Genomic DNA, 15,530 nt, shown 5'->3' with positions numbered 1-15,530 from the left:
TCATTTCACTGTACCCTGAAATATCTCTTCCACCACAGAAAATTGTAGTGACCTGGAGTGCGCGGGCATACTAGAAAATGAAAAGATAGCCTGACAGGCACAAGTCTGTGAAAACCCTAGAGCAGGCAGCACCGGGCACGTGACACACCCCCTCAGGTCTTTCACAGGGACCAGTCTCTTGAGAAAGATCCCTATTTTGCTTTAGGTCAGATTTCCTATACTAATTAGTGACTGTATTCCGCTGCAGCCTAAAGATAATACATTTACCACAGTATGGCAGTGACCAACTCCATAGATACTACAAAAAACAACCACTTTATCTAAGAAATTGCCCTGGTTCACCTTTTAAATATGAGAAATTGAAGGAATTCCATGATGACAATAAGATCCCGGCCCACCCTAACCAAAGCATGTGAATCCGAGCGTCCCATCCTCACCTTGACTCAGAAAGGCGTGCAAAAACCTCTCCCAGGTGGGGAACAGCTTCTTGCTGACAGGGTGGGCGTGCTGGGCCAGTACCTCCGGTAACTCCTGCGCAATTCTAGTCAACGTTGCCTCCTACCAAAATAAAGCACTGTGGATCAGACTGCATGCATAGTATCTGTAAATGTGAAGTTTTCAATACATCTTTATTTTAGCAAGAGAGTATACATAGCAGCTAACTGTGCAATTTGTTTTTCTATTGTTATTGAGTGCTTCTACTGACATAATAAATCACAAAGGCTACCTTCCAGAAGGTATGGTCACTAAAACCTGAAGGTGGAAAGATATATAACCACAATACAGTGTGTGTGTGTGTGTGTATGTCTCTCCTTTACCAAAATAGAGTTAAAGCACTCACAGGAAGACTTTTCTCATGTTGTTTTATTTCACAACAAATAGACAAACGTGCTTCGGTATGCCTTCTTCAGTGTCTACTATCGACACTGTTCGAGGCCATTTTAAAGTTTGTTACATCATTCTTCATTAACACAGAAAGAGACTTGTTCGTAAACAGTGACTCTCCCGCCATGTTTCAATGATGGAATACTTTAAAAAACATCATTTCATGTATCAAATTACATTCATTTACATTTATGGAATGTTTTTATCAATGCTCCAGAGGTTGCACGTTGATCACATATATTTTTGCAATTTTTCAAACAGTCAGTTCTCACTCGCGTTTTAAATAAACAGTATACTACAATTACGCAAACGTAATTCCTAATAGTATGCAAGACCTCATTAGGCTTGTACTGCCTGATAAAACATATTATAGTACTACGTTTTCAGTACTTGTAAAAATATTGCGAGATCTCATACAGCAGGTGTAACATGATTTAGCCATGGATCGGCAATTGTCACTGTTTCCTACTTTTAATATCTCGCCATGTATTGGCAGATCTCACTCACTATGTTATAAAATATTCACACTATGGAGCAGGTCAGGTATGTGGAGTCTATAACCTCTCTTCTTATTTGCCCAAATGTACTGCCAGTTCCTCGCTTTTATTCAATCCCTGGTGTGCTTTTGTTTCTAGATCAATTATATACCGGGACTCCAGTCTCCGCAACTTCCGTACCCGATCCCCACCCCTTAGGTCTACTGGTACATGATTTAAAGCAAAGTATTGCAGCAGATCCCTGTTGCTTTTGTGTTTGATAGCGAAGTGTCTGGCCACTGGGTGAATAAAATCTTTATTTGCAATAGCGAGCTGGTGTTCTAAGACCCTAATCTTTACACTATGTATAGTGCTGCCTACATATCTTAGCCCACATGGGCATGTGAGACAGTATTCAATTTAATTAGCTCGCGCACAACCAGTGGGTTTTGGACGTTTTTCCTTAAGCTCTCTATGATTATTTCTCTTTTTTTGTAGGTTGCTCCCAGGGGTGACGTTTCCGTCCCAAAGATATAACGTCATGAAATTAAATACTGATTAGTGCTTCCAACAAACTTGGTTACATCCCCCTTAGGGGACTCCTTTTGCATCCAATAGGATTTTAAATAATTGGAGTATGGAGTATATAAGAAATATTTAAAAAGAAGGCATTGTGAAGAAATAATATGTTAAGAAGAATTAACATATGGCACGCAAAGAAAAATTAAATAAAACAAAGGGGAAAAATATGTTATTGAATGAATAAATTCATGACAACAAGATGAAAGACTTGACTTCAATTATTTAAAATCCTATTGGATGCAAGAGGAGTGCCCTAAGGGGGATGTAACCAAGTTTGTTGGAAGCACTAATCATGTGAGACAGTAGACAGCATGTGTGGTGTTACATGTGAGAAATGTGTTGATTTTCTTCCTTTGTTTTAGACCAGGTATATCATATGCTATTACCTTTTTACTCTTTGCACACGCCTTGCATTTTCCGCAGGGATAGAAGCCTTGCATGTCTCTAATCATCCCTGTTCTCTCTGGAATTTTTTGTAAATGGCTGTGTACCAGTCTGTCCCGCATTGATCTTGCTTTTCTAAGTGTGATCAGGGGGACCCGAGGAACATCTTTCCCAATAATTATATCAGTTTTCAACCTTAAGTTTATGTCATTCTGATTTAGGTACTTGATCAATTCTTCAGCCGAGATTGGCGACCCCTTCCATACAAGGAAGAGGTCGTCAATATATCTGTACCAGACTACAATGTTGTCAGCCCATTTTTAATTTTCCGACGCCGGGGATACCTGCTCCTCCCACCAGCCCACGAACAAGTTCGCGTAGCTGGGGGCGAAGGAGGTACCCAGAGATTTGTCTGTACAGTTCCCCTTCAAATAGGAAAATGTTATGTAATAAACAAAATTCAATAATTCAATAAATTATGCTTAGCGAACTTCATAGGTCTTTTGTCTAAAAAATATCTCATAGCCTTTAGTCCTTGTTGATGATTGATGCTCGAATAAAGACTTGTAAAGTACAGAGTAATTAATAAGTAGGTAGGTTCCCATTTCAATTCCTGGATCTTCACAATAAAATCTTTGGTGTCCTTTATATAAGAACTCAATTGTAAGACCACTTGAAAGAGAAAATGATCAGTGTAGATGGATAGATTTTCTGTCAGACTGCCTATTGAAGAAACAATAGGTCTCCCTGGTGGATTTTTTTCATCTTTATGAATTTTTGGAAGTTGGTAAAATGTCGGTATTATGGGGTTGTAGTTTTTTAGAAAGAAATATTCGTCTGTGTCCAGCATTGATTTTGTATGCCATTTGGTGGTAAGAGTTTGGTATTGTATGACGCTCACATTGTATTGTCCTTTGTCAGTTTTTTCATAATATTTTATATCATTTAGTTGTCTCATGCCTCCCGATAATATTGTTCCCTCGTCATCATAACAATATTGCCTCCTTTATCCACAGGCTTGCAAATAATTTCATTCTTTTTTTCAAAGTTTTGTAGTATTAATCTTTGTTCCTTGGTTAAATTTTGCTTTGGTCTTCTTAGGGATTACTGTTTACTCGTAGGTTTCACCAGATCTTTCATTACCGCATCTGAAAATGCGTCTATAGTATTATATGGCATCTGCGGTATAAACTGAGACGTAGGTTTGAATGTCGTGGAAGGTGCTTCATGTTCAACACCCACCTGCCTTGTTCTTTGCGTCAAGGTTTCATTGTTGTCTCTTATACTCCCTTCCTCAGGACGTAGGTCCTCTTAGATCTCTAATGTAGAGAGGTCATCTGTTGTTAAAATGTCAGTGTCTTTTGTTTTCAATTGTCTGCATTCCTTGATGGAAGGTTTTAATTTAAACAAATGTGTGCAATTTCAATTTTCACACAAATTTAAACAGGTCAATTCTTATTTGGGTAAATTCCATTCTATCATTGGGACAGAGGTTAAGCCTAATTTCAAAGTTGACTCCTCTAAGGGGGTCAGTGTCTTTGAAGTTAAGTTTATGATTGTTAAAATGTCACCATCTATTACCATCTCTCTCCTCTTTTGCTCCGTGTTACCCTTATGGTCACATTCCATCTTCCTCTTCCCCTTCCAGCCCCCTCTCCTATTTCTCCTATGGCTTCCGGTGGCTTGCTTTTCCCTCCTCTTAGCCACGTTTGCCGGATTAAGTTGAACTCCACATGAAAAGGGGTCTTGGGGTTCTCAATCGAGGTGGAGGGTGTATCATCTCCTGATTGCTCGTTTTCGGTAACTTCTGATTTGGATGTTTCAACTCTTGTTGGTGGCGGGATTGGTTTTTTCTTGTTCATTTCTTTGCGTGGCCCATCAAACTTTTTAGTAAAAGTTATTATTCTGCCTTGGGAATAATCCCTTTCATCCCTTTCGAATTTCTCCTGTTTTCTTTGCCGAATTTTTAAATCATATTTTTGCAAACGTTTTTTCATGGCCACTCTTAGTTCATCTTGTTTATTTTTATCCCCATCCTTCATGATCTCATCTTCCAATGTTTTGATTACTGCCAACGCCTTTTCTCTGTCATTCCACGCAAATCTGATTTGTAGATCTAGCATTCCTTTGCTTGACAGGGCTGTATGTTCTACCCATAACTCTAATAGTAAAGGATCAGGGTACTCATACGCCCGGACAGTATATATCCTAAGTCTCCTGGGCACTCTATCCTCCTCTACGTAATTCTGGAGGGAAGTGGACTCCCACCATTTCCTTGTTTCTCTTTCATAGAGTCGTTCCAGTTTTGCAAATAAAGTATTCAGGTTAGTTATCCCTTCTGAGTGTGTCTCCGCCCTCCTTGCTCCAGTCTCTGATTGCCGTTTTTTGAACATGCCCATAGCTGCCTCCTTTCGTGCCGATTCACAGAACATTTCATCATTCATGCTGTGTTGAGATTTGTTCCTCTAAATACACTTCTCCCCTCGTCCTATTGCTCGTCTACACACACGCGTTCCGCCTACACACGCTATGGCTTACCCGATCGTGAAGCCTCACTTGTCCTGGGTTGCCAGTCAGCGTGCGGTCTTTGGCGCTTTCTCCTCCGCTGTGTAGATCGAGAACTGTGCCTCCATTACCAATACTCGCTCCGTGTTGCACCAAAAGCCTGATCACTCCTGGACGAGTGCTGTGCGTGGTAGTGCTCCACGTAATATCGCTGCTCCTTACTCTCTCCTTTACCAAAAAAGAGTTAAAGCACTCACGGGAAGAGTTTTCTCATGTTGTTTTATTTCACCACAAATAGACAAATGCGTTTCGGTATACCTTCTTCAGTGTCTACTATCGACACTGTTCAAGGCCATTTTAAAGTTTGTTACATCATTCTACATAGAATGAGACTTGTTCGTAAACAGTGACTCTCCCGCCATCTTCGATAGTAGACACTGAAGAAGGCATACCAAAACGCGTTTGTCTATTTGTTGTGAAATAAAACAACATGAGAAAACTCTTTTTTGGTAAAGGAGAGAGTAAGGAGCAGCGATATTACGTGGAGCACTACCACGCACAGCACCCGTCCAGGAGTGATCCGGCTTTTGGTGCAACACGGAGCGAATATATATATATATGTTTTTACTTTTTTTTTCAATATCCTTAAAGTGACAAGTGCATTTTTTCCGTAAGGCAACAACAGATATTGGAGACATACGATTTACAAAAATAGGTTTCGGTCAGAATAACATCCCGGTATGAATACCTTAAAGTTCATTTCGAAAATTCAAACTGTAAAGCCATAAAACCTTTACAACTTGCGTAGAATACTTTTAGCACATTAAAACGCTACATTTGTTTTTACATGACGCAACAATAGAGACTGAAGACATACTGTCTATTTGAATCAATAGGTTTTGGTTATGACAACGTTCAGGTATAAATATCAAAAATTCCTGTTGGCAATTTAAGACTATAAAACCATAAAACCTAGCCTAAAAAGGATTTTATAAGCAATAAAAAGGATTCAAATGACTAAAAATTGTTGCTAAAATGTGCCTATGCACATTTCAACCCCTTGCATGATGTTTAGCCACTTGAAGGCTGTATTGGAGGGGATATGAATACCAGTGTAAGCAATTTATAGAATGTAAACATCAATTTTGTAAACCTTACGATTTTGACATAACAAGTGCAAGTGCATATTCAAATTACTAAAACCAAGTGCTATGTGCAAATTTCACCTTAGTGTAAAAAGCTAAATTTCTATTAAAAAGATCTGTGTCGGTAATCAAAGGGGGTGTTTTGCGGTTTCAGTTTGCCCTACTGGTTTGACATTGGAGGGCCTACTGTTATTATCTATGCCTGTGGATATGTACACGTGTGTGTGTCTCCTCTACATTCAAGTTCTGTCTAGAGGCGTGTACAGGTCCTCAGTGGCATTAAGGCCCCCTGGCTGATTTGAATCCAAATCAATGATATAACGTGTTTATAATCTCCTTCGGGTCTTTTCCATGTTTCCTCCTCTTTTGTTTGGTGGGACGGCATCAATCAGAAAGTATTTCAGATCTTTAGGATCAGCACTATGCGCTTCATCAAAATGCTGGGCCACAGGGTAGGACTGATCCTTGTCTTTGATAGCCCTAATGTGCTGGAGTACCCTTTTGTGCCCCAGATATATGGTACTACCTACATATTGTATGCCGCAAGGGCACTCCAGCACATAGATAACATAATCCGACTTACAGGTCAGGGCTTTGTTGATGGGCCTTTCCTGGTATCCATATGGTGTCTTATAAGAAGTCTTGTAGACACCAAATTGGCATGGTTGCATAGCTTGCATTTGAAGAATCCTTTCCTCTGGGATAGCGAAATACGCTTTGACAGGCTGCTAGGATCATTGCGGACAAGTGTGTCCTTCATTGAAGGTGCCTTACTGTATGTATGGCCACTCTATTGGGTAGTAGGTGGCCTATACAGGTCACTCAGGACCAAAGGCCAGTTTTTCTGAATAATATTTTGTATGGCTTTTTCCTGTTTACTGTATCCTAGGATGATTCTAAATGTTTTATATGTTTCCTCCTGTGTACCAATGCCTTTAGATATAGTACCTTCTAATGATGGAGGTTGGTCGAGGGGGGATTCCCAATGAACTGCATTGCACTTAATAAAAGCAGCGGTGATACGTTTTATTGAGTACCCTCTTTCTAAAAACCTATTTTGACTGGCTAGCTGTGCTATCCTTAAGTCATCCTCACAACTACATATACGTTTGAACCGGAGCATTTCCCCATATGGAATACTCTGGATTAGGTGTTGAGGGTGAGAACTACTAGCATGCAAGATTGCATTACCAGCCGTTGGCTTTTGGTGCAATTTTGTTGCCAGCTTACCCTCCCTGATGTATATCTGTACATCGAGAAAGTTGACAGTCTCAGTGCTCAGAGTGCCCGTGAAGTGAAGGTTAAGGCTATTGATATTCAAAACCTCTATACATTTTTCTGCTTCTGATTGTGTCCCCTGCCAGATTATAAAGAGATCATCAATAAGCCTACGCCACAGTTTGATGTTATTGGTGACAATTGCCACGTACTCTTTATTCATGACCAGCTCCTCCCACCATCCCATGTGTGGGCACGCATAACCAATGCCTTTAGATCTAGTCCCCTCTAATGATGGAGGTTGGTCGAGGGGGATTCCCTATTAACTGCATTGCTCTTAGTAAAAGCAGCAGAGAAGAGATCTCGCGCCTTCCCGTTTGTTTATGTAGTGCATCATTGTTGTATTATCTGTTTGTATGAGACCTTCCAAGGTCTTTATCTTGGGTAGGAAAGCCTGCAAGGCCAGATGTCTCGCCTTGAACTCGAGCAGATTGATGTGAAAATGTTGATGAGGCTTCTGCCATTTGCCGCTGACCTTTAGGTCTTAAAGGTGTGCTCTCCATCCCTCCAAGGAAGCAACAGTGGTAATGACCAATGGAGAGGGTTGAGATAAGAATGAAAGGCCACCTGAGAGGTGTGTCTGCTTAGCCCACTAAGAAAGGGAGCGACTTTGATGAGATCGTTGAATAAACCTGTCGCTTGTACCATTGGAGGTCTAGTTGGTCCTGGAGAGATCGCATCCATAGCCGGGAGAACAGAACAAGATGAATCTATGATGACATTATCCCTAATAATTACTTGTAGAGAAGTACTGAAAGAGACTTGTCTTTCTGATGTGGGACAGGCTTTGTTGGATATGGTATCTAGTGTTGCTCCCAAAAAAGTTATATTCCTTGATGGCTGTGGGCTTGACTTTTTCCAATTCAGAGTGAGACCTAGCTCGTTGAACAGGGCTATGCAAGAGTTTGTTGATTTTTGTACTGCTTGACTGGAATGCACCTTCGACGAGCCATTCGAAGTATGGGAACATCTGGTGTTTTTGGTTCATTAGGAAGGCTGCTACCGGAGCCAGACACTTTGTAAATATCCTGGGGGCTGTGCCAAAAAGAGGAACCCTGAACTGGTAGTGGCTATCTGCCGGCCACTGTGAACCGTAGGAATCTCCTGTGGGAAGGATGGATGGGGATGTGGAAATATGCATCCTGCAGGTCGAGAGTTGACATAAAATCTCTGTGGCTTAGACGTAGAAAAATACCTGGTAATGTTACCAAGCGGTATGATTGTTTTTTGAGATATGTGTTGAGATAGCTGGGGTCGAGGATAGGCTGCCATTCCTTCCACTTTTTGTGATTCAGGATGAATCTGGAATAGAATCCCGTTCCTCGTTGTGAAAGAGGGACCCTCTCTATTTCTCCCGTCCGAAGAATAGTCTTGACCTCCAATTTGAGCAGTTGTAGAGGCTTGGGAATGGAGGTGTGCTGTGGGTTTAATGGTGGGTTTTGAACAAATTCTAGGGTGTGGCCGAATTGATCAAGGTCTAAGGCCCACTGGTCCAATGTTATCTCTTGCCAATGTAGGATGAACTGGGATATTCTTACTCCTAGTCTGAATGGTGGGCTGAAGCCTGTGAAAGGTCATTGGCGATGACCAGAGTCCTTTCACTGACGTGTTGCTCTTCCTCTAGGTGCAGGTCTGTTGTAGGCAGCTTGAAGTGGTTGTCTCTGGGAAAATTGTGGACGAAACTGCTGGGAAGTAGATGTGTAGGAGGGATATCAGTATTACAGATAACCTCCTCTATATGATAGCATGCCTCTTCCTCTGGCTTCACAAAAGGGCATCTTCTTGAACAATAGAGTCCCTTAGCGAATGAGCCATCTCTGTGCCAGTTTTTATTACCTGTGGGGCTTCATCGACATGCTTGCTGAACAAGGCCTCTCCATCAAAGGGGAGATCTAAAATGTTATTTTGTACTTCAGGCCTAAGGGAGGTAGCTCTGAGCCAGCCTTGCCTTCTGAGCACAGGAGAACCTGCAAGTTGCCTAAATGCAGTGGTGGTGATATCCGTGGCACAATCTATGATCTCTGCTAAGATGCACCCCCCCCTGCAAGATTTTTTTTTGCTTCCACTTTTGCCTCTTTCTGAAGTTAATCTATATATGGGGCATTGTCAGCTCATAGCTGCTGATAATATCTTCCCAAAACGGCCAGAGAATTTGCGGCCCTAACTGTCAGCCCTGACACTGATGAGAAACGTTTGCCTATGAGATCGAAGTAGAGGGGTTCTTTGATCTTCGTTGGGGTGCCTGCATAATTACTGAGTGTGGCTTTGGATGGTCAGTTAGACAAACTGGAGCATCCTCCAGAGCTTTATATTTCTTGTTGAGGCGTGGAAGAACCGCCATGCAGTAGCCCAATTTTTGATTACTTTTAAGCCCTCTTCCCAAATATAGCTGACAATAGGCATGGACCTTACGATTTTCTGGAAAGGATCCTTAAAATCATATAAAAAACAGTCCATCTGCTTGGTGTGCATGGGGAGAGCGAATCTTTTAGTGGCTATAAATTAGAAAATCCCCAATACCATCTGGTGGTGAGTCCAATGGGGTGGGTGACAGAGATGATGGCGTAGGGATGAGGAAGTCATCCCATTCCATGTGGGTGTTGCGGAAAGCTCCTCTTCCTCTCTTCATCATTAGAAGTATCTGATCATGGAGCACGGCGGACAGCTGTCTGTGGAGTATGCATTACTGATATAGGCAATGACATAAGTCTTTGTGCTGGAGTGGATGGTTGAGCAGCAGGTGACCTAGCAGGCGTGGATGCCTGTGCGCAGTAGGTGTAGTAGATGGAAATCGCTTTCTATAATTTGAAAGTATGAACTGCAAGTCAGAAACCAGAAAGCCTGGTAGACAAACCATCTTCTTTTGGAATGGCGGCTGATACTGGTCATGGTAAGAATAATAGTGCTGTTGCTATTCCTCATCGTAGTCCTCCTCTTCTTCTTGGCATTTAACATGCAATGCGAAGGGGCTGCATGCAACCCCAAAGGGCTCATCATCATCTGAGTCTTCTTTCTACAAGAGATAAGCAGGAATTAGGGGTGTCACCTTGCTTGGGGAGGCGAGTTCTGAGGTTAAAAACGTGTTTTTTTGATGTTTTGCCATTTTTTCTGTCGTCAATGGTGTCGCCAACATCTTATCCACTATCAGCTGTGTACTAGTCATCAGTAGGGTTATCGGCATCCATGGAGGAGCCCTCAACAATAAACTCTCACAAGTAGACCAATTACTTGAAAATAGGTGCGCGTGACTTATACATGAACCACAATGGGATTCTTCACATCTGTAGAATATATTTTATTGGTCAATATTCCTTTATATAATGTTCCTTTTTTGCATCAAATTTGATTATTTCAATTCATAATCATGTAATTCCAAATGTTCAATATGTACTACATCACGTTGTCTACATTCTTCATACCCAATGCATTTCGGGTCATAAACAAATTGACCCTTCGTCAGGGGTCTGTAACGAAATAAAAACAGGACCATTTAGTTCAATGTTCTGTTTGTCTTATCAGTTCCCTCTCATTAACATTCAACTTGGTATTTTCAAAAATAACAATGTCAAAATCGCTATGCAAAATAAATCAAGGTCGTGTGCAGACATGGCTCAATACGCTCTGATAGATCAACCAAACTGTAAATCATATGCAGTCTCAAATTCAACTGTCTCGCTTCCCTAAGACCGTTAGTTGTACCACATGATGATCAACACTGCTCGCAAAACAGTTACATTCGATTACGCTTAACACAACGCGCGCCCGCTTTTCACACTGCTAGCTGCGCAATGCTTACATTTGGGATCAGCCGATCTCCTTCGGTGACGGAAAAACGCTCGAATGATGCAGTTTACCGCGCCCTGTTCGACTCAATGTTAAAACGGGACTACATCAGCATGTGACTAGGGAATAACCAATCAATGGTAACTGACTTCAAAATGCCTATGTCACGTGACTGGGGAGTCAGTGCGCTGTTTTTGTGTGATTTACGCTGCGATCTTTATTTAATCGCAGCGTAAATCACACAAAAACAGCGCACTGACTCCCCTGTCACGTGACATAGGCATTTTGAAGTCAGTTACCATTGATTGGTTATTCCCTAGTCACATGCTGATGTAGTCCCGTTTTAACATTGAGTCGAACAGGGCGCGGTAAACTGCATCATTCGAGCGTTTTTCCGTCACCGAAGGAGATCGGCTGATCCCAAATGTAAGCATTGCGCAGCTAGCAGTGTGAAAAGCGGGCGCGCGTTGTGTTAAGCGTAATCGAATGTAACTGTTTTGCGAGCAGTGTTGATCATCATGTGGTACAACTAACGGTCTTAGGGAAGCGAGACAGTTGAATTTGAGACTGCATATGATTTACAGTTTGGTTGATCTATCAGAGCGTATTGAGCCATGTCTGCACACGACCTTGATTTATTTTGCATAGCGATTTTGACATTGTTATTTTTGAAAATACCAAGTTGAATGTTAATGAGAGGGAACTGATAAGACAAACAGAACATTGAACTAAATGGTCCTGTTTTTATTTCGTTACAGACCCCTGACGAAGGGTCAATTTGTTTATGACCCGAAATGCATTGGGTATGAAGAATGTAGACAACGTGATGTAGTACATATTGAACATTTGGAATTACATGATTATGAATTGAAATAATCAAATTTGATGCAAAAAAGGAACATTATATAAAGGAATATTGACCAATAAAATATATTCTACAGATGTGAAGAATCCCATTGTGGTTCATGTATAAGTCACGCGCACCTATTTTCAAGTAATTGGTCTACTTGTGAGAGTTTATTGTTATTGAAGGCGCGGAAGGACGCCGCGCGACATAGGTGGCGCCAACCCCAAAAGGAGAAACGTTATATATTGAATGTATCAAGTGAGTGCATAGGGATAGCACTTCTTCAGGAGCCCTCAACAATGTCATCGACAATGAGATCAGGGAAATCTTCAGCGTCAACGGTCTAGTCATAGATGCCGTCGACAGCAATGTTGTCGTCGAAAAGGAGGAGGTTGTGGACAACGTAGTGATTGTAGCTGTCGTCGATGATGCTGCTGTATACATTTTCATCATCGACGTCACCGAGGACTATGTTCTCGTTGACGATAGAGTGCTTGTCGACTATCTGTTGGCAGGCGGAGCTGAGGAAGGCTTTTTGAATGAGTGACTGACCTTAGGAGGTGGAGTAGCTGGCTCAGAGGATAACCTTTTAGCCTTTCCTGAGGAGGCAGAAGATTTTTTTTCTGTCCATTTTTTAAGAAGAAGACTTAGATTTGTGAGGAGATTTTGAAGTACTGTTGCCTTTGGAATACCCATTACTGGTAATGTTTAAGTTTCTCCAGGCTGCTCAGAGGAGGATCTGGAATGGGGTGATCTCTCCCTCTTATGGGAGCTTCTGGATGGCGAAGAGACCGATCAGGCTGGTTTTCTAGTTATGAGCTTTTGAAACCAGATAAGTAGCCTTTTTTCTCTATCCTTCAAAACTTTGTTTGAAAAGGTACAACATACCTTACAGTCTTTGGCAGAATGATCTGGGTAGAGGCAATAAATGCAGTCTTGCTGCAGGCCTTCAGAGAGTAGTGTCTTTTTACCGCAGGTATTACAGGCTCTGAAGAGACTTCTTCTCCTTGTCTGACATGCTGGTTAAATGAAATCAGATTGCTATAGAGGAAATCACTGTGAGTAGAAGGTAAATATTTCAACAGCACCAGAGTATTGGAAGGTATCCAAGTAGGAAAAAACTGAGCAGAGCTCAGTGGAGACTCCCTAGCACAACATGCGGTAGAAAATCTGAGGGATTGGAGCTTCTCTCAGGAGTGTTCTGAAGGGCAAAGCAGCCTGATTGGCTGAAGTATAAGTTTGGTCTCTTTTTTAAATAGACTATGATAGATTGCAAAATTGAAGGGCCTAGTGCCTTTGTGCTCTATCGTTAACATTGTATTATTACATGGTACCGGGGATTCCCATCTCGACAACAGGGAATGGTTCTAGCATGTGAATCTATGAAAATTCCAAAACTGGAGTAACCAGGCTTTTGTTCCTCTCAGCTCAAGTCTATGAAAGATGCCTGATGAATAATATATGTGACCCTTGCTAACAAAGAATGTGTTTGCAGTTGAAGTACCTCATCTCTAGTGGGTACAACCCTTTTCCTACATGAAAAGTGCAGGGAATATCCATTCTCTGATTAACCCTAAGCAGCATTAAGGGTAAGATAACATGTTTACCCTACCAACTCAGGATGCTGGATACTATTGCTTGCAAAGTTTGCAAGACTTTTTTAGTTTCCTTAGCCTTCCAGTGGTAGCTAGAAACTTACTCAGGGGTTGTTGGTTTCCAATACAATGGAACACATAAGTTATTACAATTCAGAATATCAAGGTCTAGTTTGAGATATCTCCTTTTTAAATGAATATGGGGTTTCAAGTTAAGAGGGTGAGTCGCCAATCAGCTCTGGAGACAGAAGACCATCATATTTTAAGTTGCCCGCTGCACTTCTGGGCTGCTTTCGCGACAAGTGCTCCCAATTACAATGCAGTTTACCCACAGAGACCAAAGGGAAGTCACTGCCCTGAGCTCACGGTGAGGCCGCTTTGGGTGCCACCCCAAGTCACTAGAGCCTAGCACTCAGCTGTCAAGCCCATAGAAGGGATACCTGGGTGTCGAACCACAACATTCAAATGAAAAGTTGAAAAAAGTGTCAGAGTGGGACATTTGCATCAAGCAGCGCTGGGCTTTGGCCCTTGCACACCTGAATGGACCATTACCCTGGACTTCTCTCTTCCTCCTCAAGGCCTACTCCCGGAGTGCAGAATGATGCTGGTTGTCACAGTCTTATCTAGTGGAAGCCACGTGGATAGGCCTTGGCATCTTCTTCTGCTACTAGGGAAACATTCCTACTCAGTTCCGCTAATATTAAATAAGATGGCAGGGCTCTGTTTTCTATGCTATTTAATGTACAGCACGTCTCCGTACAGAAACTGTAAACGTGTCTTACTAAGCAGCAAGAACTGACATAAACTATATATTTAACAAACGGCTTTCTGCCCCTACACAATGACAGAACCTCACACAGCGGATGCGGGAAATATCACAAACATACAAAAATAACTCCTGATTAAGGAAGCGCTGCGTTGCCATTCAATCGGAAAAACGCTATGCACATGGAGATAACATAAAATAACATTAAAATTGCTGCAGAAGATGCAGCAACACTTCTGTTGAAATCATTAGGAGATGCCATTGTTGAAAAACAAGCACTGGCCAAGCCAATAGGTCTTGCCTATACCAGAACTATAGGCTTTGGTAATGTGTTTTTGCCATGTTGTACACCAGTGTGGCTGCTGTTCAGCATGGCTAAAAGTTAATGGTGTGGAGTTTCCTGGAGCGGAGTGGGGGGAGCAGAGTGTCGTAGACTGGATTTGTTGGAGTAGTGTGTTGTAGAGTGAAGTTGGGCGAGTGGAGTGTCATAAAGTAGAGTAGAGTTCAATGGTTCAGTGGCAGGGAGTGTCACAGAGAGCAGTGTTGTAGAGTGGAATGGCGTAAAGTGGAGTGGAATAGGGTGTAGTGGGTTGGAGTGGATTGAGGTAGCGGGTTAGATTGGATTGGAATAGATTGGGTACATTGGAATGGGGTAGATTGAGGTGGATTGACGTGGGTGGAATGGATGGAGTGAATTGAATTGGAGTGGGTTGGATTGAAATGGGGTAAGGCGGGTTGGATGGGGTGAACTGGAATTGGGTAGATAAGACTGGTTTGGAGTGGATTTAATTGGGTGGGATGGATTGAATTAAGAGTAGGGTGGTTTGGGGTGAATTTGAGTGGACTGGAGGGGTGGATTGGACTAAAATGGAGAGGGGGAATTGGAGTGGGGTGGGTTTGACTAAGTCGGGTAGACTGGATTGGAGTGGAGTAGATTGGAGTGCGCTTGATGGATAATATTAAGTGGGGTGGACTCAATTGGGTTGGGTGGATTGGATTGGGGTAGAGTTGGTGGATTGGAGTAGGTGGAATGGATGGGGTGGATTAGGTTGGTTTTGGGTGGGGTTGGTTTAATTGGGGTGGGGGATTGGATTAGAGTAGGGTGGTTTGGAGTGGAGTGAATTAGAGTGGAATGGAGGGTGTGGATTGGATTGGACTGGAGTGGGTGGATTGGAGGGGGTGGATTTGACTGGAGTGGGGTGAACTGGATTGGAGCTGGGTATATTGGAGTCTGGTGGGCTAGATGGATTTTATTGAGTAGGGTGGACTAAATTGGGGCGGGTG

The 15,530-nt window shown here is 42.2% G+C and overlaps 1 protein-coding gene across 4 annotated transcripts in view; it reads right to left on the bottom strand.

Annotated features, from left to right (window-relative positions):
* Positions 1-15,530, bottom strand: part of IQCH (IQ motif containing H) — an 887,303-nt gene that overhangs the window by 173,033 nt on the left and 698,740 nt on the right. For all 4 annotated transcript variants that reach the window (XM_078683047.1, XM_078683049.1, XM_078683045.1 and 1 more), the window contains one exon: positions 438-558. In XM_078683047.1, coding sequence (XP_078539173.1) covers positions 438-558 — 121 coding nt within the window. The remainder of the gene's footprint in view (positions 1-437; positions 559-15,530) is intronic.

Source organism: Lissotriton helveticus, chromosome 3_1 (assembly GCF_964261635.1).
Source record: "Lissotriton helveticus chromosome 3_1, aLisHel1.1, whole genome shotgun sequence".
NCBI classification, from domain to species: Eukaryota; Metazoa; Chordata; class Amphibia; order Caudata; family Salamandridae; genus Lissotriton; species Lissotriton helveticus.
This window is presented reverse-complemented; position numbering and strand designations above follow the sequence as displayed.